This window comes from Tachysurus vachellii, chromosome 1 (genome assembly GCF_030014155.1).
Source record: "Tachysurus vachellii isolate PV-2020 chromosome 1, HZAU_Pvac_v1, whole genome shotgun sequence".
NCBI classification, from domain to species: Eukaryota; Metazoa; Chordata; class Actinopteri; order Siluriformes; family Bagridae; genus Tachysurus; species Tachysurus vachellii.
Genome location: NC_083460.1, coordinates 27341377 through 27369004, shown reverse-complemented (window position 1 = coordinate 27369004; position 27628 = coordinate 27341377). Strand labels below are relative to the sequence as shown.

The 27628-nt window shown below is 38.4% G+C and overlaps 1 protein-coding gene across 1 annotated transcript; it reads right to left on the bottom strand.

The window, feature by feature from the left end:
* Nucleotides 1–696: 696 nt before the first annotated feature.
* On the bottom strand, nucleotides 697–26061 carry LOC132853215 (guanine nucleotide-binding protein G(q) subunit alpha-like). Its single transcript, XM_060880753.1, has 7 exons — nucleotides 24915–26061; nucleotides 12698–12882; nucleotides 11518–11672; nucleotides 10968–11096; nucleotides 6192–6321; nucleotides 5683–5836; nucleotides 697–4805 (listed from the first exon to the last, which is right to left on the bottom strand). Exons 1-7 carry the CDS (start codon nucleotides 25048–25050, stop codon nucleotides 4615–4617), a joined length of 1080 nt encoding a protein of 359 aa, XP_060736736.1. The 5' UTR covers nucleotides 25051–26061; the 3' UTR covers nucleotides 697–4614.
* Between the last annotated feature and the right edge of the window lie 1567 nt (nucleotides 26062–27628).

The following is a 27628-nucleotide window of genomic DNA, read 5'->3' as shown; positions in this document are numbered from 1 at the left end:
ATTGGTACTCACATGAATTAAAGGTACTTAATTAGATATGCATACCATATCAAACAATGTGTAACATACAGAACTTCAAACTTTCAAAAGAATGTTTTAAAAAAAAAAAACTGCAAATGTTTTGCATTTCTCGGTGTTTCAGATGACTAATTTGACCATTTTTTCATCTTTAGTAATCTTTTTATTCAGGTCAGATTTTTATTTTTATTTATTTATTTAATTCTGGTCCAGAGTTTATCCCAAGAACACTGGACCGGAATAAAAAATAAATAAATAATACCATAGACAATCACCCATTTAAACCAGAGATCCTGGAGCTGTGAGGTGGAAATTTGCCTTTATGCTACAGTATTTCTCTATAGTTCATTGGTCTTAGCCAACAATGTAAAGTAAAAAGATAGTAACTAGAATACAACTAAAATAAAATCTTTGGCTTTAGATACTTTGGTGACTCTAAATTGGAGAAAGTGGACTTCTTTGGCTGAGATTCATAGTTTATATCCAGTTTGTACAAAATGGCCAGGGGACCATTGGAAAGATATATGAATGTTGTCATCACAAAAGTGGCTCATAATCACAGGTCGTAGGAAAAAAAAGTTACCATTTAAAATGACTATACATGCCTCTGAATGCTTTATTTGTAGCAGTAAAATTTAAACAAATACAGATTAAATGAAGTAGACAAATCACACCATGTATAGGAACAAAGTTTATTCCAATTTAAAACAGATAGTTTTTCTTTTAAGGAGAAGGTTATGAAAATTGTTTCCATGTTTGAATGAGCTTCAGGCAACAGTGGCTGAAATGAACCATAGAAAAGAGAATTATGGCTAAAACACTGTAAATGAGCAAGAATTAGGCCCCTTTCTCCCGCTCACCCACCCAACCCCAGCAAATCAAACACATGCATTTAAAATGGACTTTTAGTAAACAGAAGTTTAGCATCTTTAACCTTAAATATGCAATAGAAGTGTCCTTTATCTGTTTAAATTAATCACATACTTGGTGTTTGTTTTAAAAACAGGACCATAAAATACATTGACCAAGTCCTTTTTTAATGGTTTTACACAATATTGGCACTTGTTAAAAGTCTGCCTCTACAAAGAAAGGGGATTGGCACACATTATAGTACATCATTTACATTTGGTATGCTTAAAAAAAGCTAAACAAACAAACAAAAAAACATTACTTTGATTTTATACACCACAAATTTTTAACCTGTTATTTAAAAAAAAAAAAAAGCAACTAAAAAAAAAAAAAAATCATTTCTATGAAGTGGTCCTACATACAGGTAAATTATTAATAGAAAAAAAAAAGAAGTTAGCTTCATATTTCCTGTATCCATCACATCAGTATGGACCTCAAGCAAAAGCATACATTCCGTTAATTAGTGTTCACATCTCCAAGTACCAGGAATGTGCTTGACCAAACAGATAAACGGCAGCCATTAGTGCTAAGCAGGTTTAGTGCACTGACCCAGGGAGAACAAAAACTCAACATTGAGAACTCAGCAATTAAATGTCTCCACTGCCTTTTGGACATCAAGAAAAAGTAATGCTTAAATGTGGTAGAAAGTCTGTTTTTGCAAGATCTTCTGAACTACAATATCCGTAGTGTTTCCTGTTAGTGAGAAATGCCAGGATCTAGTGTATGCAGCTTCTGTACAATGAAGTCAAACCTTAGCGTCCGTATCAATATAAACAAGAATAAGTACATGTCATCATTTCATATAATCAGAGATGCATGGCTAAATATGGCCCATACACATAAAAGTACAATTGTTAGAGTTTGAGTGCGCTAAACGTTTAATCTTACCTAAACTGCACAATTTAAGAAAGTTCCAAAAAAAAGAAAGAAAAAAAAAAAAGAAAAAAAAAAACAAACAATTACAGCAGCAGTGGCCTGGCACCTGTATCCATCACCTATCCACGTGCCAAAGCATGTGAAAGGAGTCATCGTTAACCTTCAGGATCTAAATGCAAGTCTCATGCAGACATGGCTTGCAGTCTAGGGGAAAAAAAAGCATGTGCAGTGCAACACTGAAGCGAAAGACTAGAAAGGTTTCTTGAATACAGGCGAAATTAAAAAATTAGCATTGTGAGATTTCTGTGGCACTAACAAAATTCGGACTGATCCTGTTCTCAAACTGCACAACCTCTGTGTGTTCTGTTAACAACAAATACCAAAAAACACACAGACCACGGATGGTGAAGGGAATATAATACAAAGAGAGATGTTTTACCATTGCTAATGGCACATACATCTTTACTATACAACTATCAAGAGAGGCGCTGCCATGAAAAAACGTGCTCGTCCTAACAAGGCCCCAAGCACGATGCAGAGTTCAGGCAGAGATCAGAGTTCTGTTGTTGTACCAAACCAAAAATTGCATAAATATGCCACATGCTTGTAACAAAAAAAAATAAATAAATAAAAATAATGGAATGGTTTAGCATGTTCCTCTTCACTTGAACTCATTTGCTCTAAACCCACATTTCAATCTGCAGACCATCCTAAACCACACACACACTGCAACTAAGCAGGATTGGGGGTGGTGTTGGGCAAGCGAAAGAACTTTTCTCTGAAGCCTAGAATTACCCAGAGCTTCCCATCACATTGGAGTCAAACATATGATTTGTCAGGTGTATCCCTGGCACACTTTGAAAGCTAAATCTGCAGAGACGATAATCATCCTATCATCCGTACGCGAACACAACGTCACCCCGATTCAGCTACACGCTTCATTGTACCTATTGCTGTTTTAGACTCAAAAGCATTCTTGCAGCCTGTCAATGTCACCCATAATTAGCCCTTATAATGAAAGTATGAAAACTCACCTGAATTACATTGCAAGAAGAAAAAAAAAAAAATCAAAAATCAATCATCATCTTACCACAACGGCTATGAAATTCAGACAGTCATCAAGCAACAACTAGGACATGATACTAAAATTGATATCGAGCGGAACCTTTCGGGTTACAACTGACAGCCTACAAAGAATTCAACCACTAATGAATTCTTAACTTTTCCTATTTGCATAAAGCGCATCTTTGAAATGGCAACTCAGCTTTCCATTGTCAAGCATCTTAAAAAGAAAGAAAGAAAAAAAAAAAAAGTGACAAGCATGTACAAAATACTGAAAGAAAAGTAGATCATTAGCCTATAGATTTTACAGCAGTATGGACTCCTCCCCTTTCATCTCAAACAATCATTGGAGGGGAAAGAAGTCCTATTAACATTATTTATATATCTGGTCCATAAATTACATAAATAGAAAAGATCAATTTCACTTTTGTACAGTACGCTTGTGTAGAACAAAGTTGGCCAAAGAAATGTTCTTCATGGAACCAGCAGTTTGAACACTATGAAATTGTACTGCTTTTAGAGTTTACTTCAAACTGTTGCCACAAAAACGCCATCAATTGAAATGATCTTAAATTTCACCATGAAGTAAAGCATTACACACTCCATAACAACAGTATTTAGTAACCATATCACATTGTCGAAATAATAATAGATACTATGTGGCAAAAAACACCTGGGTTATACTGAAACTAATGATTTTTAACAATGCATGTAAACGTACAGAAAATACAATTTGTTTTGCAAATTTCTAAATACATTATAGATACTTTTTTTAATCCCTTCAACTGTACCAAGTAGGCAACCAATACTGGCAAAAACATGTAGCAAATAAATCAACTTCAAAGTAGCTAAATATAAATTTGGCAAATGGTACAGATGGAGGAGAAAACCCACAGAGTTATACTGTTTTTGTTAATACAGGATCTCTAAAACTACATATGAAATCATGGCAAGGTGACGACACGTACTGATCTACCCCATTAATTTGGAGGGAATCTAGTTTCACATAACTCACAAATAACCTTTTCGTTACTACAGCAGTAGGGCTGCGAGAAATGTTTAAATTAATCCTAATATACAAAAATCAAATGCACACGGTCTCTGCCATTTGGCATGAAATGTCTTAACATCCTGTCAGATGTTAATCAAACCAAGTTACATTCAATGATGCAAGGTGAGGTTTAGCCTTGGAGAGGCATGCAAGGAAAAAAAAACTGCACTCAATGCTCTGCTAGAATGTTGCCTGAGCCAACAGCTTAGCATTTCACATGGAGTTGCAGTTATGCCTCAAGACAGACCATTTTTCTCCTAAGATCAAGGTCAGGGTCTCCTCTGATGAGGTTCTTACATCAATTCTCACTCAGCTGGAGCAACTTCACTGCAGCATCTCTGCTGCAACCCAGCTACTGTGCCCCTTTTGACACCACCACACACAGACTAAGTGCCCTAGCACTCTCATTAGAGAGGCAATCAGGAGGGAAAAGCAGTGGAGTTATCAGCTGATGGGATAAGGCAAGACACTGCCTGCAGCAACTGATAACACCGCCAGAAACAAAACAAACCCCAAAAAAAAAAAAAAAACTTGGTCAAATAAAAGAACAAACAAAAAAACATCTGTGCCTGAAAAGAGCAGAGCTGTGTCAGTCTAAATCTTGATTATGTTATGAGCGTGGATGTATGTAGGATACATTAAAAATCATGTTGTGCATGGGCTGCAGGTGTCCCTCTGTCTCACTCCTCCTTTCTCCCTCACACCAGGTTGTACTCTTTGAGGTTCAGCTGCAGGATGGTGTCTTTGACGGCGGCGAAGACGAAGCGGATGTTCTCGGTGTCCGTGGCGCAGGTGAAGTGCGAGTAGATGATCTTGTCACTGTCAGGGTTTAGCTCCACAAACATCTTCAGGATGAACTCGCGTCCTGCCTGGGCGTCTCTCTGTGGACCTGGAAGAAAAGGAGATTTGTTTGCTACACTTTTCATTCTGATTTACAAAAAGAGTTTAAGGGTAACATCCGGTAATTATTCAGCCTTACAGCTCTGAAGGATAATTGCTCATCAGTAAGAAAAATATCAAATTACTTTCTATATTAAAGACCATGTATTTTTCTAGTCACTGAAAGCCTCATTAAGTGTTTGGTCTCTTAATACATCTTGTCTAATTAGCTCTTATTTTGGAAATTTCAGTCGAAAAATATTATGGCTTATATCTTTGCATATTTTTATTCCACCATATCTTTTGACATGTGCGTGTATTATACACAAGTATACACACACGTAAAATATAAACAAAAAAGGAAAGAAAAAGATCGAATCCTTTTCTCATACTCACTCTCAGGTTTATCATTTTTTACATAGAAAGAAAGAGCTGCTGTGAATAAAGGCAGTTCACTAAAATTATCTAATATACACAGCAGCAGGCATTGCTGCTAAGCCAAAAATTTATTGGTTAGCAATGCCCTGTTCTTTTGTGCATTTGATAGCCTTTGTGTATGACAAAGTTAGGAGTGGCATAAGTGGCATAAAAGTAACATGTTTACAGTAGAGGATTACAGGCAAAGGATTTTCAGTGCAGTGCATCCACTGTGCAGAGAAACACAGTTTGCTGTAGTATAAGAAGGGCTCAGAAGGAGAAAGCCAGACTACATTTTTGGGGAATCACAGACACAAAGGATAAGGCCCAGAGGGAAGCGGGTGGATGTATTCTATTATTAACTAGAAGTTGTAATCCTCATCTTCACCACTTGGTGTCTCTGTTTTCCACTCAAAGCTAAAATGCTGGATTGGGTGGATGAATCTTTTTTATAAACCAGGCAAATTTACCATCAAACTCTGGGAAGTAGTCAACCAGGTGAGAGTACATGATCTTTTCCTCCAGGAGGTCCTTTTTATTGAGAAACAGAATGACGGAGGAGTTTTGGAACCAGGGGTAGGTGATTATCGTCCGGAAAAGGGCTTTGCTCTCTTCCATTCGGTTCTGGATTAAAAAAAAAAAAAAAAAACACCACATTAAACAAGAGACAATACTTTTGGATCAGAAACATAAGAATGGATTTGTTTTTTGTTTTGTTTTTTAACTCCCAGCACATAAGACTGGAGCAGAGCAGATGGTTATGGATGCTGAACTGTGGGGGAAAATGATAATGATCAGAATCAAGAATTCACCAGCACTGATGTACAAATATTACTAATACTTGTTGATTTCTGATCTTGAATATTAGAAGTTTACAACTGAAGGATTATTGCTTTGAGAGATTTTAAGGTAACCACTTGCTACTTATGAAAAAATGAAGCCAATTCACATCTCTAACAAATTTTTGTGGGGGGCTCACCTCATTGTCTGACTCCACAAGAACCTGGTCATACTCGCTAAGGGCAACAAGGAACATGATGGAGGTCACATTCTCAAAGCAGTGGATCCACTTCCTGCGCTCTGAACGCTGGCCCCCCACATCCACCATCCTGAGATGAAGAGAAACAGACCAAAAGAAAGAGAGCAAGATGTTAATGCAGAGAATGGCATCCTCAAATTGCAATCTGACATCTATGACAAGGCATGAGAATATTGTCAAGTGCGTTTATCAAATCACTAATGTGAGGTCATGGCATACTGTACATATTTACTGGTTCTGCACACTTTTTGGTAACATGTCCAAGTGTTAGTAGACTAATGGTAATTCCAAAAAAAAAAAAAAAAGTCAACCCTTTCACTATCAAAACACTCCAATACTTTATTCATTTGACTTGGCATGTTTGTACATGGCAAATCATTTTCAGTGTGTAAAACTGACTTAATTTCCAAAGCCTGAAACTAGAGAATCAACTTTTTGGTACTGAACCACAGTCATTACAAAGTGAACTGAAAACAGGATGTTTTGCAGACACAAAACTCACATTAAACATTTTTTTAGGGTGACTATTACCATCTGTCTACTACAGTTGAAAAATAGGCATCTGGCTAACTCTGGCATATTGACAGAAATGTTTATTAATATGCATTGTCCCTGTAATAAATAAACAAACAAATAAACTGTGTGCAAGTTGAGAAAACTGAATGTAAAATCAGTTGATCAATGCATCATGTGTATTTTCATGATTGTGTGTTGTTGCAGACCTAGATGTGACATTCTGTTATTCTGGCAGCAAATAGCACACAACAGATAGTACAACATGCTGGAAGGAAGGACTTAATATGCCAATTTGGAAGCAAGGTGTGAACCAAGAAAAAGCCAAGTAAGATCACAGACAAACCTCGGGGTGATAAATGAACAAGTGTGAAGGGAAAGAAAAAGGGAATAGACATGTGGTAGCCAGGGAAACCTACAAATGGTCCAATATACATCCAATGGTCCTAACTAATATTTAGTTACTAAAACAGAATTCATTCTAACAAAACTATGGAACATCAAAGACTAATTAAATTATCAGAATTCTGACCAAACAATTTGAGCAATCCAGTGTCCAATTGCTCATTCAAATGTAATATGTACTTAGCAAATTGCAACAGACCCAAAATCAGATTCGTTGTGAAAACCCCTCAGTCTCTCTAGCCGTGTCCCTGGTGGCCAGGCATACAGACTGATAAATGGCTCCTCTAGGAGCATTAGCCTAAAATAAAAGCTCCCTCACATCAACCAACCTCTTTTCCAGCAGCTTGGATGACCGTCTGACCTACTTACAAAGATAAGTGCTCCCAAGTAGAGGAAGCTTTGGGAGATAGACAATTTCATCCATGTCTGAAGCAATTATACCTCTGAGGCATTTTGGAATAGTAAGGTGGAACCATTAGAGGGTTTGAACTCATTCAGATCATTTCCAATATAATGCATCAAAGCTTCTAAAAAATTAGCTTCCTGTAGACCTTTAGTGTTTCATAGCCTGTTATTGCCTAGATTGAGGAAAAGCCTCAATATTTTCTCTCACACATCTTAATAAGGATTTCTGCAGTGAATAACGCTCATTCTGCGTGCATACCGAGATGAAAAGGAACCTCTCGAGTCCAACCTCTTTGGGAGCGGAGCTATTTCTAGCACCGGCCCGCGTAGGCGGGCTCAACACACTGGCTTCCTGTCGATCTGCTTGCTTTCGTAATGACTCCTGTTCAGTGGCATCCTTTCTCTCTCTCCCTCCTCTTATAGCTGGAGGATAAGAGTGTACAGAGGGCTGCTGCACCCATCACAAAGCTGCAGTCCTTATCAGAACACCTCTAAATAACGACAGCATTTGACAAAGCAAACGCATTAGCTTAATGCTAGTGATCCTTGCAAATCCTGCTCTGCTGCATTCCATGGCCTAGTTAAGACGGGATCATGCTTGACATTCCAACAGTTAGGATTGTAGTTAGGATCATTCCAACGTCATAAAATATTTTCAAAAGGTTCTTTGTAGCACTTATTTTAGATAAAGCTGTACCCCTTCTGTTGTGTGTGAAAATACCAAGAGGTCAGCAGTTTCTGCCCGTCTGGCACAACAACCATGCCACGATCAAAGTCACAACACAGCAGCTCTTGACATGTATCTGCATGAATTTTTGCATCACTCTGCTGCCAATGATTATGTGTATGCTTACAGTGTATCGCTTGTAACATACACACATACATATACACAATATAATAAAATATTTACAAAAACGTGAGGGGTGTACTCACAACTGTGAGATACTGTACCCATGTGTGTGTGTGTGTGTGTGTGTGTGTGTGTGTGTACATGTATGTATATATATCTCTTTTCATGTGATATCACTGAAGAAATGACACTGTGCTACAATGTAAAGTAGTTAGTGTACAGTTTGCATAACAGTGTCAATTTGCTGTCCCCTCAAAACACACAGCTATTAATGTCTAAACAGCTGGCCACAAAAGTGAGTACACCCCTAAGTCAAAATGTCCAAATTGGGCCCAAAGTAGGGCTGGGTGATAAAATGATAACGATATGTATCGCGATAGACACGTGATCGACATCAATAAAAAATGTGTTCGATAAAACATTAGATATTTTTTATTCTTCGCTGGAAGAAAACAGAGGTTGCGAAGCAAGTTTGGTTGCATTAACAAAAGGCACTCACTCTCTGGTAACCTAGAAACATAGGGAGTAACACGCTAACAGCCAATCATGTAACAGTATCATTTTGGTTGCACCAGATCGCCGTCTCGTGCTGGATTACTCTTCAGTAACCGGCGACTGATGAGCAGAAAATGAGCGCCGCAGCAAGCGAGGAAATAAAAAATTGTAAATAAAAGAGGAAAAGTCAGCTCAGTATGGCAGTTTCTCTATGTTTAAATTTAACATTTTGCACTATTTTATTACACTTTTCAGCATTTCTTACATTTTCTTTCATTTTGCACCTTAAATGTTAAGAGATAATTGTTAAGTGTTCATTGTAACTTTAGACTTATGTTTACATTTTAATTATTTAAGTTTTCCATGGTTGTTGACATTTCTGTCTTAATAGCTAAGGGGATTATGATCAGAGGAAGGTTAAGTTTAAAATAAAAATGTTTAAATGTAATATATTTTTCTCCTGGTCCTTATTTTAAATGGGTCATAAAAAATATCAATAATTACCGATATCGACTGATATGAAACACTGATATCGTGATACAGTTTTCAGCCATATCACCCAGCCCTAGCCCAAAGTGTCAATATTTTGTGCTCTGAGGATGACCCACTGATGCTCAATAGGGTTTAGGTCTCGAGACATGCTTGTCCAGTCCATCACCTTTACCCTCAGCTTCTTTAGTAAGGCAATGGTCGTCTTGTAGGTGTATTTGGAGTCGTCATCATGTTTGAATACTGCCCTGCGGCCCAGTCTCCAAAAGGAGGGGATCATGATCTGCTCCAGTATGTCACAGTAAATGGTGGCATTCATGGTTCCCTCAATGTAATGTAGCTCCCCAGTGCAGGCAGCACTCATGCAGCCCCAGACCATGACACTCCCACCACCATGCTTGACTGTAGGCAAGACACACTTGTCTTTGTACTCTTCACCTGGTTGCCGCCACACACGCTTGACACCATCTGAAGGTCATCAAGTTTATCTTTGTATCATCAGACCACAGGACATGGTTTCACTAATCCATGTCCTTAGTCTGCTTGTCTTCAACTAACTGTTTGTGGGCTTTCTTGTGCATCATCTTTAGAAACTCTTTTTGTAGAGGAGCCATGCAGACCAATTTGATGCAGTGTGCAGTGTATAAAGTCTGAGCACTGACAGGTTATATATTTATTTATTTACAACCAAGAACATCCTTTAGTTGCAAATCCGCTTTAGCTCTATAATTCCACAAAAGTTTTTTCCCCCATGGTAGTGGTTTCCACCACCTCTGAATTCACCCCTCCTAAAAGTTAACTTTGCTCTTTTTGTCTGCAACCATGAATAATCATATCATATACACTATATTGCGCCGTCTGCCGTTACATACACAAGCTTTAATAACATCCCATTCTTAATCCGTGGGGTTTAATATGGCGTTAGCCCACCCTTTGCAACTCTTCTGGGAAAGTGTTCCACAAGGTTTAGGAGTGTGTTTATGAAGCTCATTTGTGAGGTCAGGCACTGATGTTTAACGGCCTGGCTCACAGTCTCCACTGTAATTCATCCCAAAGGTGTTCTATTGGGTTGAGGTCAGGCTAGTCAAGTTCCTCCACCTATCACGGTACCACGCTTGAATTCACTGAGCTCCTGAGTGAGACTTAATCTTTCACAAATGTTTTTAGAAGCAGTCTACATGCCTAGGTGCTTGATTTTATATAGCTGTGGCCATGGAACTGATTGGAACACATGAATGCAATGATTTGGAGGAGTGTCCCAAAACCTCTGGCAATATAGTGCATTTTAATAGAGAAGCTACAGGCTGCATTTGGCACTTGGACCATACTTTGGACACCCATGCTTTAAGATTTAAATGGGTAATCTACAAGTGAAATAAATGATATGCATGTTAGTCATGGAGCTCAGAAGTTTAAATCACTAAAAGGTAACGCATGTGCATGACAGACAAAAATCATTTATCACACAGTAGACACCAGCAGACAAACATGACTAAACATATGGCAAGAGAAAACGTAGCAAAATAGTAAAAAGAATACTTCTTGTGACCGTTTTGTACCTGAAAATGATGCTTTGCAAGTCAAAAGGGTATTCGATGATCCCTGTAGTTGGAACACGGACCCTAAGGACATCTTGTTGGGTTGGTAAGTAGGATTGGTCTGCGATACGATCCAGATCACTTAGATAACTAGATATTTAAAGAGAAAAGAAAAGAAAATTAAAGAAAAGAAAAGCACAGAAAAAAATTGAAGCATCAGCGCAGATCATAAAATCCCGAATGAGAGTGAGTGGACCAGGCCATCTCAGCAACAAGACAGGACAGAGGGTAGGATCCAGCAAGTCTGGGATGGGAGCAGACCTTCTCCGCCCTTCATCTGCCTTCCACCTTATCTCAATTAGTCCTGATGGCATTCCACTGACCTTTATTGAATCTAGTTATTAAAAATAATGAAATGGATTCTGGGGCATTAAGACCTGAATCAGTGCTAATAACCGAGACTGCAACAGGGCTCAGAACAAGAGAGTGCTTGTACATTTCAAAATCAAATATTAGATACATCATTACAACACTAAACAGAATGGTCTCTGGTGAGCACAGACACACTCACTATTTGGTGGAGTCAGACAGCTGATACTCTCTCCTGCGATCGTAGGACTCCTGGATCCCCGGGTCAGCCCACAGCATCTTTATTGCATTGATGTAGGGCTGGTCGAAAGAGCACACCTTCTCCACATCCACCTCCCTCACCAAGAGAGCATTGGCCTGTGGATAGACAGCAAATACTGTACACATTTCTATCTGGGAACAACGTTCTAAAGAAGAAAATAGTCTCAAAAGATTCTCACATTCCGGGTGATAACCATGGGTTAGGGCATGCAATAATGATCTTCTCCGTTAGGGTTAGTATAGGGTTTGTAATATTTTATAACTGTATAATTTAGCATAATTTGTAAAGTATATTTGTAATTATTACAAACACTGGGATTTCATGGAACAAGATCACATTACAGTATCTCTACACTGGAAAGTCACTGAGACACAACTTAACATTCACACTTAAGCAAAGTCATGCTCTTCTTTACGGCAACATCAAAGGTCCAATTAAATGGCTGTTTGCGTCAACAGCTTAGAGTTTATGTCTATTATTAAAATCACCTTAATTATGATCATGAATGTTGGCCCTCATAATTACAGAAATCCAACTGCATACCTAGATTTACATAACTAGTTTATATCGACTGGCATGTAGTTTAAGGTTCAAATGGTTTAACTATCTAATTGCGTATGGTTAAGGCATTTTACTTCAGAAACATATGGGGTTTAATGAACTGCAGCTCGTGCCATGACACAGGGCAATTGAACAGAGAAATGAACACAGATGTCATGCCTCCCACTCAGTCCACATTTTTCCACTAGCTTGTATTCCTGGTAACGGATGGCTGTGGTGGTGTCTGGATTCATCATCCCCGATGATGGGGTGAACAAAGTTATTTTGAATAAAATATTCATAAACTAGTGGCTACATGGATATATAGATCATATCCTATTATCAAAGGTGCTTAAAATTTTTTTTTTTTTTAATCATCGATATATTGCTTTCCAGCTAAAGCTTAATAACACTACATGGTTGAAGTGTTGCTTATTAAAAATTCATAATTATTGTTATAATTATTGTTATTCTGGCATTTAATAAATATTATAGGCATCACAGTAAGGGACAACATCCCATAATTAACTCATTATTACACTAGTAACATTTGTGTGGGACGGTCTTTGCAGGTCCGCACCTTGTTCTGTTCATACTTGTACATTATCTTGAGGTGGTCCATGGCACGGATCATGGCCTGCATGGAGGTGAATATGTTCTGGTAGACCAGCTTGGTGTAGCTGCGCTTGTCCTCGTCAGTGTAGCCCGAGCCATGAATGATGCGCATCTGTTTGATGAAGGTGCTCTTGCCACTCTCACCAGTACCTGGAGGAGGGGAGAAAAAAAAAAAGAAAAAACAAGGTTTAACGCCATTCCATACGCAAAATATATCTTAACAGTATTATTACAATTATGAGAACAGATTAACATTGGGTAATATATACGGTGCAAGCCATCAGCATTGAGTGGGAAAAAAATTCTACAATTACAGTTTCTACTGTAGCAAAGGGGCAAAATGAGCATATTTTCATTATGAGTAATGAAGCGAAGCAAAAAAAAAAAAAAAAAAAAAAAAAGACAGAAGTACAACACCGGCCTATCAGCATTAGCTTGTATTTAGAAAAATGTAGCAGCCAGAAGTGTTTTTCACAGCCACCAAATTGGATTGGACACTTTATGGGTCAAAAAATATTTAAGACACAAACCAAAGGCAAAGACCACAATAAGAAAAATCATTTTTTTTATCATTTTTATTCTGCAGAGTATTTGTACTGAATACTTTCCTGTAAATCATTTTATGACAAGACTTTATAGCCCTGTACTATATCTTCTGATTGAGTCTAACAGATACGGACATGCATATTTCTTCTGACACACATCAAAATCTATCATGGTATTTTCAATAGATGGTATCACCAATCCTTTTAAGACAACTAACCTGAAAATACTCAAAGACAGGAAGTGATTTCCAAGCCAAAATGTCACATGACCTACGAAAACACATTAAGGTGATCTGCAATGTCAGGGGTCCTTTAAAACAGCACGTTCCACATTTCAAAGGAAGCAAGTGTAAGTACTGTTGTGATAAATGAGACGACTAAAATAAGAGGGAAAAAAACAGGTTGTCAAGCTGTACTCCACAGTGACCTCATCGTCTGCCCCTCTCTCATACGGTTTCTCACACAGCTGGCAGAAGAAGCTGATCAGGCAAACCCATTAAACAGCTAGGTTACATAACCTTAGACTCCTATATAGAGTCATGTGGTGACCAGCAACAGACAAATCCAAGAATATGTACAGTCATCAGTGTCAACATCCAGTCCTTATCTTCCACTACTTAGCTCAGTCTACCTTAATTTCATGTCGAAATTGCAAATGGACTTGATGACCCGAACTCGCTGACGATGTAGTAAATAATCACATAAATGGGACAAAAATATTACATTTCCTCAAGACTCGTCTGGATTATTAGCCTTCCACAATGAAACTATTAGTTTATACTTAGCCTTCCATTAACCGGTTTATAACGAGACCTCTCTTTGAGACTTTTGCTAGAAAAAGACACCCAATTTAAAATGAGTAGAACTCAGCAACTACACGATGTATTTGACTTATTCTGACACTTCTATGGGACTAACATTACCTTTATTTTGGTACCAGAATTATTCAGGAGGTAGAGAAGATGGATCACAGAAAAAAATAAATAAATAAATCTGCCTAACAAAATTTTACCATTTTAGAAAGTCTCTTTGCATTGACACGTTTACACAGTGGATTTCCTGACGTTTTAGACTCTCACCATTAACTGTTTCAAGATTGATTTAACTATTGGGTATAGGACATAGAGAGTTTTGAAGAGGACTCTCCAAATTGGCCACTTTAACACATTTTGAATCCACAAAATCATCAGGAAAAATCAAGGTTGTTTTTTTTTTTTTGTAGTAACTGACCACTTGTGCCAGCATTGTGTTTTTCTTTTTTTTTTAGTGTTCATTTTTTTTGCCTGGTTTAGAATTATTTTGTATATAGGTAAAAATGTCTGTAGTCTTATAGCTACTGTAAGCTTCTTCCATTATTTAGCTGTTTCATCGAGCCTGTGCCAAATGTAGACTCCTGTTTTTGGATGACGGGAGTGGAACCTGATCTGTCCGTCTGCTACTAAAGGCCATCTGTATCAAGCCGCGATGCTCATTTTGAGATGCTTTTCTGTTCATCGCAGTGTGATAAGAGGAACTTCAAGCCTTGTCAACTCAAACCAGTCTGGCTATTCTCCTCTGATGCCTTTCATCAACAAAACGGTCCTATCCAAAAGTTCCACACATTGGAGGTTTTTATTTATTTTCATTTGAACTCTAGGGACTGGTGTGTGAAAATTCCAGGACAGCATACTTTCTTGAAATAATCAAAACAGCCCATCAGGCAAAGTACCCCATACTGCAGAACAAAAAAGTCCATGGAGTGGAGTCAGACCTGATCTAGTTCGCTCTAATTGGGAGGAGTTAACATAGTACATTTCCGTACTCCACCCCTAAACTTTTTTCTGCAGTAAGCGGATATGCATCTTTAGATAAACTTCACAAAAAGTTTGAGTCTACAGAATGCAACTCATTAGGCCAAGTACATTGTGTGTATATATATATATATATAAATCAAACTCAAAAGTTCAGGTGAAGAAAACCAGGCAATTTCAATTGTGGTTCATAAAATGGAAAAAGATGTTAATGTAGAAAAATTGTTACAAAAAGTTAAATTGCAGAAGTGTTTTTAATGAATTCAATATAAATAAGCACAACCTTGAGCCCAAGATATTTTGTCTGCTAAATGCTGTAAATGTTTATCATAGATACTCCACTGCTTCAAATAAATGTTTAATGATGGATGGATACTGTGATAAAATGCAGTATCAAAATAAAATTTTATAAGATGTTTAAACATCCATAAACGTTAGTATTGATAGCATGTATTTTATCCCAACTACATTTACTATCTGCCTAAAGAGATAAGCTTGATATTATGCCAGCAATAAAGCATACTACAAAACAAGAGTTAGTTACAGTGTGAATAAATTTGACATTAAACAGGAATAAGGCTGCACCCTGTATAATGTGCACTACAGTGCTTTCTCTAGGAATAATCCATCTGTGTTTACCCTTGCAATAAAGTCTAGCGGTGCACATGTGCAGTCAAACTGTGTTGAGTGCAGATTAAAGACTTGAGCTTTTTGCTAGGTGTTCTGGCAGCGAGTGAACGGTCACTGAATCTCAGAGTAAGGACAAATTATCACATGCTGCTGATGTTCATCCCAAACAGGTCATGCTGTGTAGGTTGGACCGCAGGCAGAAGCGTCCAAATAATCAATTCTTCTATGAGAGTTGTGTCCAGCAGAAAGCATCTTGAAAGATGCAGAACACCACACACACACACAGAACTGCCCTTTACGAAGCATCATAGCATAGAGTAATTCTAATCTCACTTCAGCATACTTTCATATTTCCTCAGTGGTGGGTACACAACGTGAGAGAAACTGGGCGACACTCACCACAACACACAGTCCCTGTGCAGCCATGGTCGCCATGGTAACCCTTTAAAGCATTTAGTGCACACTAAACTGGATTTCAAAGAGTAGGCCAACAGCAGTACAGCACACCCCCTGTGCACGGCAAATAACAGGAATTGACCACAAATAGAAGTATGTTTAGGGAAAAAAAATAAAAATAACCAGAACACCGAATAAGCATTGAATATTTTTGTTACATGGGATTATTGCTGCTTCCAAGGGAATATATTAAAGTAAAAAAAGGTATATACATTTTGTACCTAAATATAAAACGTGATCAGGGCAGGCTGCTGTTGTTCTCTGCTCAATGTCCTTCTCTACATCTGCGTAACAAATCAATCTAGTGCAACTGAAAGTCTAAACATGGATCAAATGCTTAGGAAACAAATGGTGCAGGGAAAATAAACCTCCATTTCCAATGAACGGGAATGCGGTCATTTAAGTCAAGGTTGATTTAACATTTAGCCTTGCAGGGCCATGTGAAATACTTGCGTAAAAAAAAAACCTGGGGGGTTTGCCATTTTAGCAAACCTCAAAAAGTAACAATAAGAACATAGTTGTTATTTCTTATTAGACCTTCACAGGTAGAGCGCCTGAGCTAAAGTCATCCGCTTAAGATCATCCATTAAGCCAGTCCACAGCTGTTTCAGACAACTGTGAGCTGAATTAAAAGCCGATATAATTTATTTTGTCTTCTTGTGCTTTGCCAACTCTCACCATAGCAGCCAGGCTTCTCGTTGCCTGGGACAACAGTGTGATTGACAGTACAAAATCCTGCCAGCGCACTTCCACTGGTCCCATGGGCAGCTGAGGTTCTGACTATGAATGGATAGCATGAACATGAAGGAAAATGGCATGAGAATTTAATTGTGGGGTCTGTTGGAAGGAAAAATAGGAACATGGCAAGATACCAGCCACATAATAAGATGCCCCATCTGTGTGTGGTGCACTGCTCCAATTTGGTGAGCACTCTCAACATTCCTTGCCTTGCAATGGACTATGCAATAGGAAGACCTATTGTGGTTCCCATTCAGTCAAAACCCATAGCTTTTTTTTTTTATCCAAATGATTGTACAAGTACTATGACACAGATAAAGCAATGAGCAAACCACATAACTGTATGGTTCTGTACCAGTAGCAGGATTGTCAAGTAATTGTGCAGAAAATAAGAAATGGAAGCTATTCAAAATTGTGACAAGGTAAGAGGTGGAGTTTGATCTAGATATCCAGAAGTAGAGGCAATGACACAATGCTTGTGAATACATATAGACATTCAACCTATTTTTAATGATCACTCTTTCTGATACTGCAGTTTAAAGGACACAACCTGTGCTTAGAGAAATGACAAAAATATTCACATATCCTAGGTTATATAAGAGCGCTGGAAAGTTCTGAATTGGTTAGACATAAAATCTCTAACATAGAAGGCCAATGTTTTGCTATGTAAATGGGAACTCAAATTAACCAACTTATTTTTTGAATCCATCATTGGGGTATTATAGCAATTCACCTTCACTAGGTGCAGGCCAAGAGCAAGCTACTGTAAGCAATGTGAAAACAGACTTAAACAACATTTATATACCAGAAATGACCCAAGCCTCTGTGCAGGATGTAGGCTTATCTCTGGCAAACAACTGGTTTCAGAAGGGAAATCATGAGGGAAGAGTTTTTATGGTTTTAAATTGCATGTCAATTTATAGGCATAATAGCTAACACTGAAGGGACACTATCATTGCATATGTAGTGAGCTTTTGTAGTGAATGGGAGCCATTTGCATAATTGTAAGTTGAAGATCCCAGGTCAGTAGGAAATGTGAATTTGAAAAATTGCAACAATAAAAGTTATGGACAGACCAAAAAAAAAAAAAAAGTGTACAAAATTAAACAATAATTAATTATATTATTTGTAATAATTATAATGATTAAAAATAAATAAAAAAATAAAAATTAAAAGAAAAAATTATTCTTCCTCTTGATTTTCTTTCCTTAATACACTGGCAATATTTATGATTATTTATATATTATTGTGATTTATGCAATTTAGATTAACTTTTATTTTTTTAAATAAAAATGTAAAAAAATTAGAATGAATTTCTTCAGCCACTTTTCCAAAACATAGTATTTGCCCTTGCCCCATCTGATATTACAAATAAATATATAAATATAGAGAAATGCCCATCAACCAACAAGAAGTGGGTTATTGCTTTAGAAATGCCATGTTAAGATCACCAACATGACTATGAGACCATTGGCTTCAGTGGTTTAGAACACTTAAAACAGCAATCCATATAACCACAGACCTAACCTGAATATAGTATTACTAATCTTTAATGGAAAAGGCTAAACTGAAATGTCTGACCAAATGTATGACCAAATTAAAAAAATATGAAAGAAGAAAAGTTGCCAGCAAGAATAGTATGTAGAACAGGATTTGATCATCTGTTGCATGAGAATAATTTGAGCCAGGTTGTGTGTGCCAAAAAAAAAAAAAAAAAAAAAAAAACCCACAACAAAGCTAATCGTATTCATTGTGTATCTGTGCAGCGCACAGGTACTACACAGTTGATTCACTGATGGTTCATAACCCAGTAGGTATTAGATGCAGTACACTAGATACAGATACCTGCAGAAACCTTTTCTCCAGAGAGCAACGGGAAAAAATTCTAAAAGTCAAAAATTCTACTGTTGCTACGATGAAAAAAAAAGCTAGTCACCTGCATAATTGTGCTAACTGGAGAATACCGAGTTAAATAACTAGCTTTTAGGAAGTGTAAAACCAACCCTCAGCTCCCTACTTTCACTTCATGAGCATCATGTGACACAGCAACAGTGTGCGTTCATGTGTGCAGCAGTAGTGTGGGCTGATATGGGGAGCGGCTGTGGAGGACGCCAACACACTTTCTCCCTCTCGCACACAGAGCTCGGCCTCGTTCTCACAGCCTAGCCTCCCTCGCTGCACAGGAGCGCACACATACACACAAAACACACAGAGTAAGAACAAGAGAATAGAACAGCAAATCAAACATGAACTTCAATCAAATACACGCAACTGGCAGCCTAAGCTATAAACTCATTACGTTCAGATGAAACCGGATGCAATCGTTCTCAACAGGCAGATGGCTGAAAAATCAGAAGGAACAAACATGAATGTGGATATTGAAAATTTTAAGGCTCCTTCATAGAAGTATGAAAACAGCTGCAAGGCTCTCAATAAGTCAAACTGACAACGCAGGACCACACTGACAAAGCACTTCCTGATGATCCATTAAAGCGCCATCATTCAGAGACTAATGTTACCAAGTCCGAACACCAGATATATAACCTCGCTGATTCCACACACTGCACTCGTGACAGATGAGCTCACTAATCACATACAATCACAAATTGTTGTTACTGCTGCTTTTGGAAGGAAGAAAACCACGCAGGGGGATCGTGGAAAAGCACTTAAAAGCATTTCCATCTACAAAAATGTGGTAGGTGAATTGTGATTATATAAATTGGTACTTGAGTCAAGGTTGTTCAAGTACCCTTAAATCAAAAACAGGGTTTCAGAATGTTTTTACATGCCCTTTGGAGTTATGCACATCAACCAGAAAAATTGTTCTCATTTCAGTTATAAAAAAGTTACTTCTGGAAAAAAAACAATTAAAATTTTGACGAGGACTCGTCCTTTGCTAGTCTTGTGTTTGTTCAAATGCTCTCTTAAGTTCCACCCCCTGGGGAGAGCTATAAGATACAGTGCAAGGATGTTATCAGGAAGCAAATGTGATTGGTGCACTGAGCGTTTTCCTGTAGACATTTACCTCTTCAAAACATTAAAGAAAATTTAACAAAGAAAATCGAGGAATTTCACAAATGTCCAGGTATGTGACAAACTTCCAGATGCATCTTTTGCCTTTAACTTAACTCAATATTTGAATATCTTGTCATCTCAGACAGAGAATGGTGCTCCATCTTCATACACAATTGGGATATTTCTATAAGTAAGAAAAGCATCTGAGATGCAGGTTCATCACTGAGAGGCATCTGATCCGACCGCACAGTTGACAGCTGACACTTATCACATAAAAAGCACAGAATCACATCCTGACTACAAGTCAGCAGGTGTAAATGAAGAAATCTTTTAGAAATGCCTTTGCTGTTCTCCTTTTCCTAGTAAAGAAGGTAAAAGAACGTTGTTCTCCTTTTGCTAGTCTCTTCACAAGTGCATTTAAAACAAACTGATCTGTATATGATACAACTAGAGATTTGGAACATACGTTTTACAGTATGCTGTTATAGTAAGTATGACTACATTCAACTCTCTGTGCTCTTCTCTGAAAATAGATCTGTAATTTCTATAGACTGCAGTTTAATGACCGATACAGAGCTCCGGACACCTGGTAGAAGAATATACATTAAGCGTGAGACTTGGTTTTACGAGAAATTCTTCCGTGTTCTAGAGTTCACTCTGATGTAGCTTTATTCAGTTGTTTTAAGTGCTCGGCAATGGCATTTAGTAAATAAATGATATGCACACAATCTTAGGATTAGAGCCTTTAAATGTTATTTTACAATATCTTAACCAAGCTTTTAAACATTGTCATCACAGAACACACTTTGAGAACAGGATTTCCTGGTCAAAATGAAGCCCTGAAACTTTACACTCGGCCTAAAGTCCAATTTAAGGCTTTTTTAGAGGATGGGTTCAATTGCTGGTTTGCATCATGTAGAAAAGCTCCTTCTCAACTTTTCCATCCATTGCTTTGGTTTATAGAATTTTTTTTTTTTTTATTGTATTCTTCCCTCACCAACATGCATGTTGTATTTTTAGATACATGATACCTTGCAGGAATGCCTGCAAACACGAAATCATTCTCATCTAAGAAAGTGTGCAATGACGGCCATCACAACACGTGCATTTTTCTCAATGCAACCACTCGTACAAGGAAGGTGAGCTAATTACAGCATTCCAGTCCTATGAAGGCAAGCTTGTATACATTAGTAAGGCTTTCAGGAAAAGTACACAATACTCTGCAAGCTGCATCAAGAGCAGATAGTTTACAAACCTGATGCAAAGCACACCACAGTTCAGTGAAAGTGAGCCCCTAACCGCATTCTCAAAAGGACCAGGGATCCGTCCTGGATCAAACACAGCATACCAAGATGTCCCAAGATCCCAAACGTCCCAAGCAGCCCAGAATCCAGAAAAAGAAAAAAAAAGTAAGACCTCTCCCTGGTTATGGTCATTGTGTTAAGAGCTCAAGATAAAAAAAACAAAGTTGAACCTCATGTAACAGTGATAACAGTGATTCTAATTAGAAGCAAATGCAGGAGCTCACAGCCCTTTTCTGCCTTCAGTTGGTGTTTCAAGTGCGAGTCTTCTAATGCATAGCATTAAATTAATAACAAGGTAGAATTTCACCACTGAAAGTCAAATCCTTCACCTGGCCTGTCACGGTGAGTGGGCCTAAGGGGGCTGTCCCCACCCACTCAGTTCAACCAGTCCTTTTTTTTGGCCTAGCAGTCTGTCAATTTAACACACCAAATTATTGTTAAGCCTATGTGGGGGGGGAAATACACTTCTGTATGAAAAATTTCTAATATCATAATTTCTTGGTTGGCAAACCATTGTAGTCTGTAGGAGGCCTAGTGATCACAGACTAGTTTGACATTGAGGTCAAGGTTAACCTGAAAATAGCATTATGACGAGTGAGCTACTTTCTTTACCTTTTTCTGTCACAGTTTGGCTAGCATGGTCTGATTATATGAAGTGAGGTGGGCTTTGTGTTAAAGCCATTTATTTACCCACAGTGAAGTAATCTCATCTATTAAGACTGATTTTATATTTCTAATCTGTGATTTAAATAAATCCTAAACAGATTTCTTCGCTTTCTGGCCTACATAGGAATACACCATTTGATATTAAATTACTAAATGTTTTAAGACATTTAATTGACAAACATTCTTGGCCAGATAGAGCTACGGATAGACCTGGGATCAGATTTTTTGGAGAATCACACAATGCAATAAACTGACAGCTGGTCCTGCACCGAGACTCAACTGTACAACTGTAGTGAAAAGGGTCTCCCAGAGCACAGAATATACACACAAGCTCAGAGGGCCTCTGAATGGGGCAACAGTAGAGTGTGCACCCAAGTCGTCAGACGATTGTGAGGTTGAAACCTAATGATGTCACAGCTGTGTGTGTCCAGGAGCCAAAATGGCCATGCTCTCTGGGTGGGAAGGGTAGTACTCGCTATACCCTGTCAATGTATAGAGTTCCTGCGAGAGTATTGCACTACCCCATGATGGAGCATGAGGAGCAGTTTGTAAAGATAAAATTAGCTGATTTTACAAGTTTTGGGGGGTATTTGTTAACAGATCACTAAAATTAGAGAAAAGAAAAAAAGGGCACGACTACCCACAAGCTTTAGTATTTCAGCTCAGCAGTACGCCCTGGGCCTTGATGAAGACAAGTGAATGGTGTGTAATGGATTTTACATAGTGAACTACCAATTGCAATAATAGTCCTCACTTCCAGGGAACATACCACATCCTGGACCTTCAGGAAAGCCTGAATGAAGACTGGGGTGAATAACTGTTACTGAGTGGTCAAAAGCTTCCTGCCTTGTTTCCTTAATGCACATCTTCTTTCTTTTCCCTTCCAAAAAACCTCATAAAAGCTACTTGTGTTTTCTGTGGCTGGCTATGGACTTACTGAGCACCCAGGCTGCACAAGGCAGGGCTTTTATTGATGCTTTTAACACCATAGCACAAGACCAGGCTCATGACCATGTGCTGGACTACAGATTATACTACACATGCATGCTACTATTTGTACACATCTATCAACAAAACTTCAAAACATTACTATTAGAAAGAGAGATAGCGAGACAAATGTGTGACACTGAACCACTTCAAAACAATCAGTAGTAAAAGGCGACTAAATCAAATACAAGTGTGCCCTTTAAGTGTGCACTTCTAAAGAAGGAAGTCTGGATTTGGGATACGTTACTGATCTTGTTACACGTCCTACAATGCTGATGTTCAACCCGAGATTCAGATTAAGTCTCTGATCTAATTAGGTGCATCGTTTCTACATTCTTCAGTGCAAACTCAGAGGAACAATGTAAAAGTCCATGGAGCCACATCACATGGCAACCTCACTTATTAACTTCGGTCTACTTGAATTTTTAGCTATTAAACTTCACATGTATTCATAACAGCATTCCTTAATATCTATGAGCACAACCAAGATTGCAGTTCTTGGGTTGTGAATAAAGGGGTAACTATTTTATTGGAAAAGAAATGTTTTACGTAAAACAAGGGGAGTGACCTCCAGAATCGCAGCCACAACATTCACCATTGCAAATCATCCAATATATAACTCTTGCACATCAAACTTTTCCCCAACTGAATTCAGGCAACACAGGAGGTGGTTTCAAATACAGAGATATAAATGTATGCAATTTACCATGCATTCAATGTGTTTGTACTGTAATTCATGAAATACCAAACATTGTACATATCACTCATTAGCTAATGACTGATCTGCAACTAATCAGAACCTGGACAGTGACCTTGAAATATAATTTACAGCAAAACCTCCACATGCGTAGCTAGCTAACTTTCACCTACCATGCATTACACAGCAGCTATGTTTACTAGCAAAGATTTTCAACTATCTTTCCAGATCCAATTCTTTCCAACTGCAGACTATAAATTAACTGTTTATATCCTAAACTGCACAATTTGTTTAAAACCTCAGCTTGTAAGAAGATAATCCAACAGTTATTTGAGAACTGGGGGTCAACTACATATCTAAGGATGCAGGAGTCTCATGATTGCAACTTGTCAGCTTTTTGTGGTGTTTGGGTTTCAAGTCATAAGATCATACACCAACTACTAGCCTGGGAGGGTGATAGCTAACTTGTATTTACTGTGAGACATTGAGGCCCACTACCTAGTTTTTACCTAACTGCTGTTCATGCTGCAATACATGGCAGCATAATTCAAGCTTTCAACCCTCTTCTGGATACATGCCTATTGCTGCTGTGATTGACAGAGCAAGGCCAGTTTTTCTCTACTGGCTCCAAACCACAGATGGCCGTGGCTTTGGTGGGATTTGAACTTGCAATTTCACAATGATACAGATTACGCTTTTCAGTTTCAATGCTACTGAGCAGGTCTTTAAATGCTGTCAACTAGAAACTAAGAACATATTTACTGTGTTCTGACCCTTGTGTGCTGTCAATCAAAAATAACTCATTTTAATATTTTACTTCATGAGGAACCATACTATTTTTGCAATATAAACACGCTTGTCTTACTCTCAACTGACCGTGAAAAAAAGTCAGATCTCACAGAGATAGTGTATAGAAATAAAACATTACAGTTAAACAATACGTTACCTCTCATGCCTAATCTGGTAGGATCATCACCAGGCATGAGATGGTAGATTGTGTGCTCTTTTTCCAAACCATAGCTTTATTTAAAAATATTCTGTCTCAGCTGTTCAAAGTCCATATGATTCAAGAACAATAGATCCATTCCTAAATGGCGAACAGAACACAATTCCCAGTCTCTTTACATGACCTGGTTACTATCTGCTGGTACGGTACAAGCTGTCTATCATCATCAACATCATCTCGATGCAATCAACAATGTTTCGATTATTGCAACAAAATGTCTCCAAAAGTAACACGAATGATAGGTTATGGAGCTTGTATACATGCTAGCTGCAAGGCGTACAACCATGTTAAGGCATTTCAGCAGCTTTGTCTCTCACTGATTACAGCTGCTTTTAAAACCTCACATACCCAGAAGGAGAAGTTTGAGCTCCCTCCTTGCGTCTCGCTTGTCTCGGCGAAGCTGTTTATCGATCTCGGCGTTGATCCTCTTCGACTCCTTGGCCTCCTCACTCAAGCAGCAGGCCATCATCGACTCCAGCGTCATCGCCGCAGTGGTTCAGAAAAAGACCCGACTCTTCTCAGAGAAGCACGAAGGCTGCTGCTAGCAGGTGGTTGCCTTGTTTTTGTTTGTTTGTTTTTAGCGTTTCGATGCAGCAACAAACACGACGAGAAATTATGTTAGCTGCTGAAAATGATGCACATCGCGTAGGCCTTTCAATTTATATATATAAATATATATATATAAAAAAAAAAACAATAATAATAATAATAGATTGACCTGCTGACTAGCTAGCCAGATAAAACGAGTAAACAGAAGAGCTAGGAAGGATTTAGGGCCTGAATGTTTCAATCTTTTTTACGGAATATAGACCAGAAAAGCAGATTAATACTAGCTATTAATACACAGCCACAGCAACAGCACTCGAATCTGGGTTAGTTAGCATGAACGCTAACGTTAACAGTGTGTGTCTGGATGCTAACTGAGACCAGATGTCTAATTAACACGTCTTGCTACCTGCTAAAGATGGAATCGACTTGTACCACGGACACTCCTTCGCTCCTTGATATGCTGCTGACTACCAGTGCGAGTTGTCCCGGTGGCTACGGGACAAAGCTGCCTGCCTGCCGAGACATTCGTACTGGATTTCTGCTAACTAGCTTAGCTTAGCTTAGCTAACCGCCCCAGTACCGAAACCAAACAACGCCAGAGTAGTCGCACAGAGCACCCACAGAACCGTCCATCAGCTAATCAACACGCTAGCTAGCTAACAAACTAGCACATAAACGGCTAACAGCGACAGCATGAGAACCATTACAGCGCCAGTCGGTGGTGTGTGCAGCCGAATGCGGGTTGATTAAACGGGATAAGTTCACGATAGCGAACGGTTGCTTTGCAGCGCTGCTAACACACCTAAACCCCCCCCCGATAGCCAGCAAACTAAAAGTAGTTACGCTAACTAACTAGCTAGAGATTCCTATTTGTCCCTAAAAGCATCATTCGTTTCTTTCCCGGGTTAAATGTATACTTTATGCTAAACCTAAACGTCACCGGGGATTTCGGATTAATACTCGAATTATTTCAAGCTCATCGCGCATCAGCCCCGTTTGCTCTCTGTAGCTTATGAACTGCACATTACCGAGAACTCTGGAAATGATTGGTGATTGACAAGCGAGAAAAGCCAATCAGGAGAAAGAGGTCGAGTGAAGGCGGGCTCTCGGTTGAATAAAGTTTGGTGGAGAAAGCGCGAAAGGCCCGAGGGGCGTGGCTTACAGCAGAGCTCGCTGTCTGAGTGGACGGACGACGCCCCTTAGTTTGGTCAATATCCCACAAAATGGTAAACATGGGTGGATCCACCTGAATGGTGTGTGTGTGTGTGTGTGTGTGTGTGTGTGTGTGTGTGTGTGTGTGTGTGTGTGTGTGTGTGTGTGATTTACAATTATGATTTCATTTTATCATCAGTTTGTGCATCTTTATTCATTAGTAACATTATTCTTTCTTTCATTATTTATTTGTTTACTTAATTGGATGTTCAGTGAATGTATAATTTCATTACTGGAAGCCAATAACTACAATTACAATTACATTCAAATGTTTATGGTTTTCGATTGGATGTTTCTGAATATTGCAATTGAAAACCTTTGCGGTATATCCGATATATAATTAAGTCAAATTATCTGAGATCATTCCCAAGGGTCATTACTGTTACATTAACCATACAGTAACCTTTAGTATATGTTCTCTGAAGTCTCTCTCTGTCTCACACACACATATTTACAGCATTTACCAGATGCCCTTATATCCAGAGCGACTTACATTATCTCATTTTTATACAGCAACTGAGGATTAAGGGCCTTGCTCAGGGGCCCAACAGTGGCAGCTTGGTGGACCTGGGATTCAAACTCACAACCTTCTGATTTGTAGCCAAACACCTTAACCACTACGCATATTTATCAAATATGTATAAAAAATGCCATGTAAGAATGTTCAGTGTCCAGCTGGACTTAAATGAACATTGTTGATGTTAGTTCAGCACTGGAGATTTTGCTGAGCTCTACCATGATAAGCTTGATAAACTGGTTTTGCTTGTGGGGACAAAAGACTGACTTCCATAATGTTGGAAGGAAAAGGAGTGCCATATACCAGTCAATGTGTTTACAAAAGACAACAATGCATCTCTATAGATTGCTATTGAATTCACAATATGAATGTGTATGTTTATTAAAAAGTTCATTTTGCCTTCCTTGTTATCTTTATACACAAAGTCAAATATTACATTCAGTGATATACTCAGCAAGATCTTCACTGTCACTGTAGTTTGCACAGTAGAAACTGTGCACACGCAGACAACTGTTAGACAATTACACTGGCACCTCAACAACCAGTCTAACAAAAAAAAAAGTCAGCAGTGAAAAATCAGAAGCCATCCACTAAATAATTACAGTTCAACAAAATCCTTAGATATCTAATCATATTTAGTTGAAACTTTATTTATATTAAAATATTACATTCTGTAACTACACGAAAACTATGATCAATGGGTATGTAGTTACCTTTTGGGAGGAATGCAAATATGGCCCCATCATAAGGTCATTGGCGTATAAGGAGTTAAACTTGCCTGCTT

Coding starts and splice junctions, on each gene's coding strand:
- LOC132853215 (XM_060880753.1), bottom strand. CDS start 25,050: ATGACGCTGGAGTCGATGATGGCCTGCTGCTTGAGTGAGGAGGCCAAG. Junction 11,097..11,517: donor CTGTCTGACTCCACCAAATA/GTGAGTGTGTCT, acceptor TTAAATATCTAG/TTATCTAAGTGATCTGGATC. Junction 6,322..10,967: donor TTGCAAAGCATCATTTTCAG/GTACAAAACGGT, acceptor TCTTCATCTCAG/GATGGTGGATGTGGGGGGCC.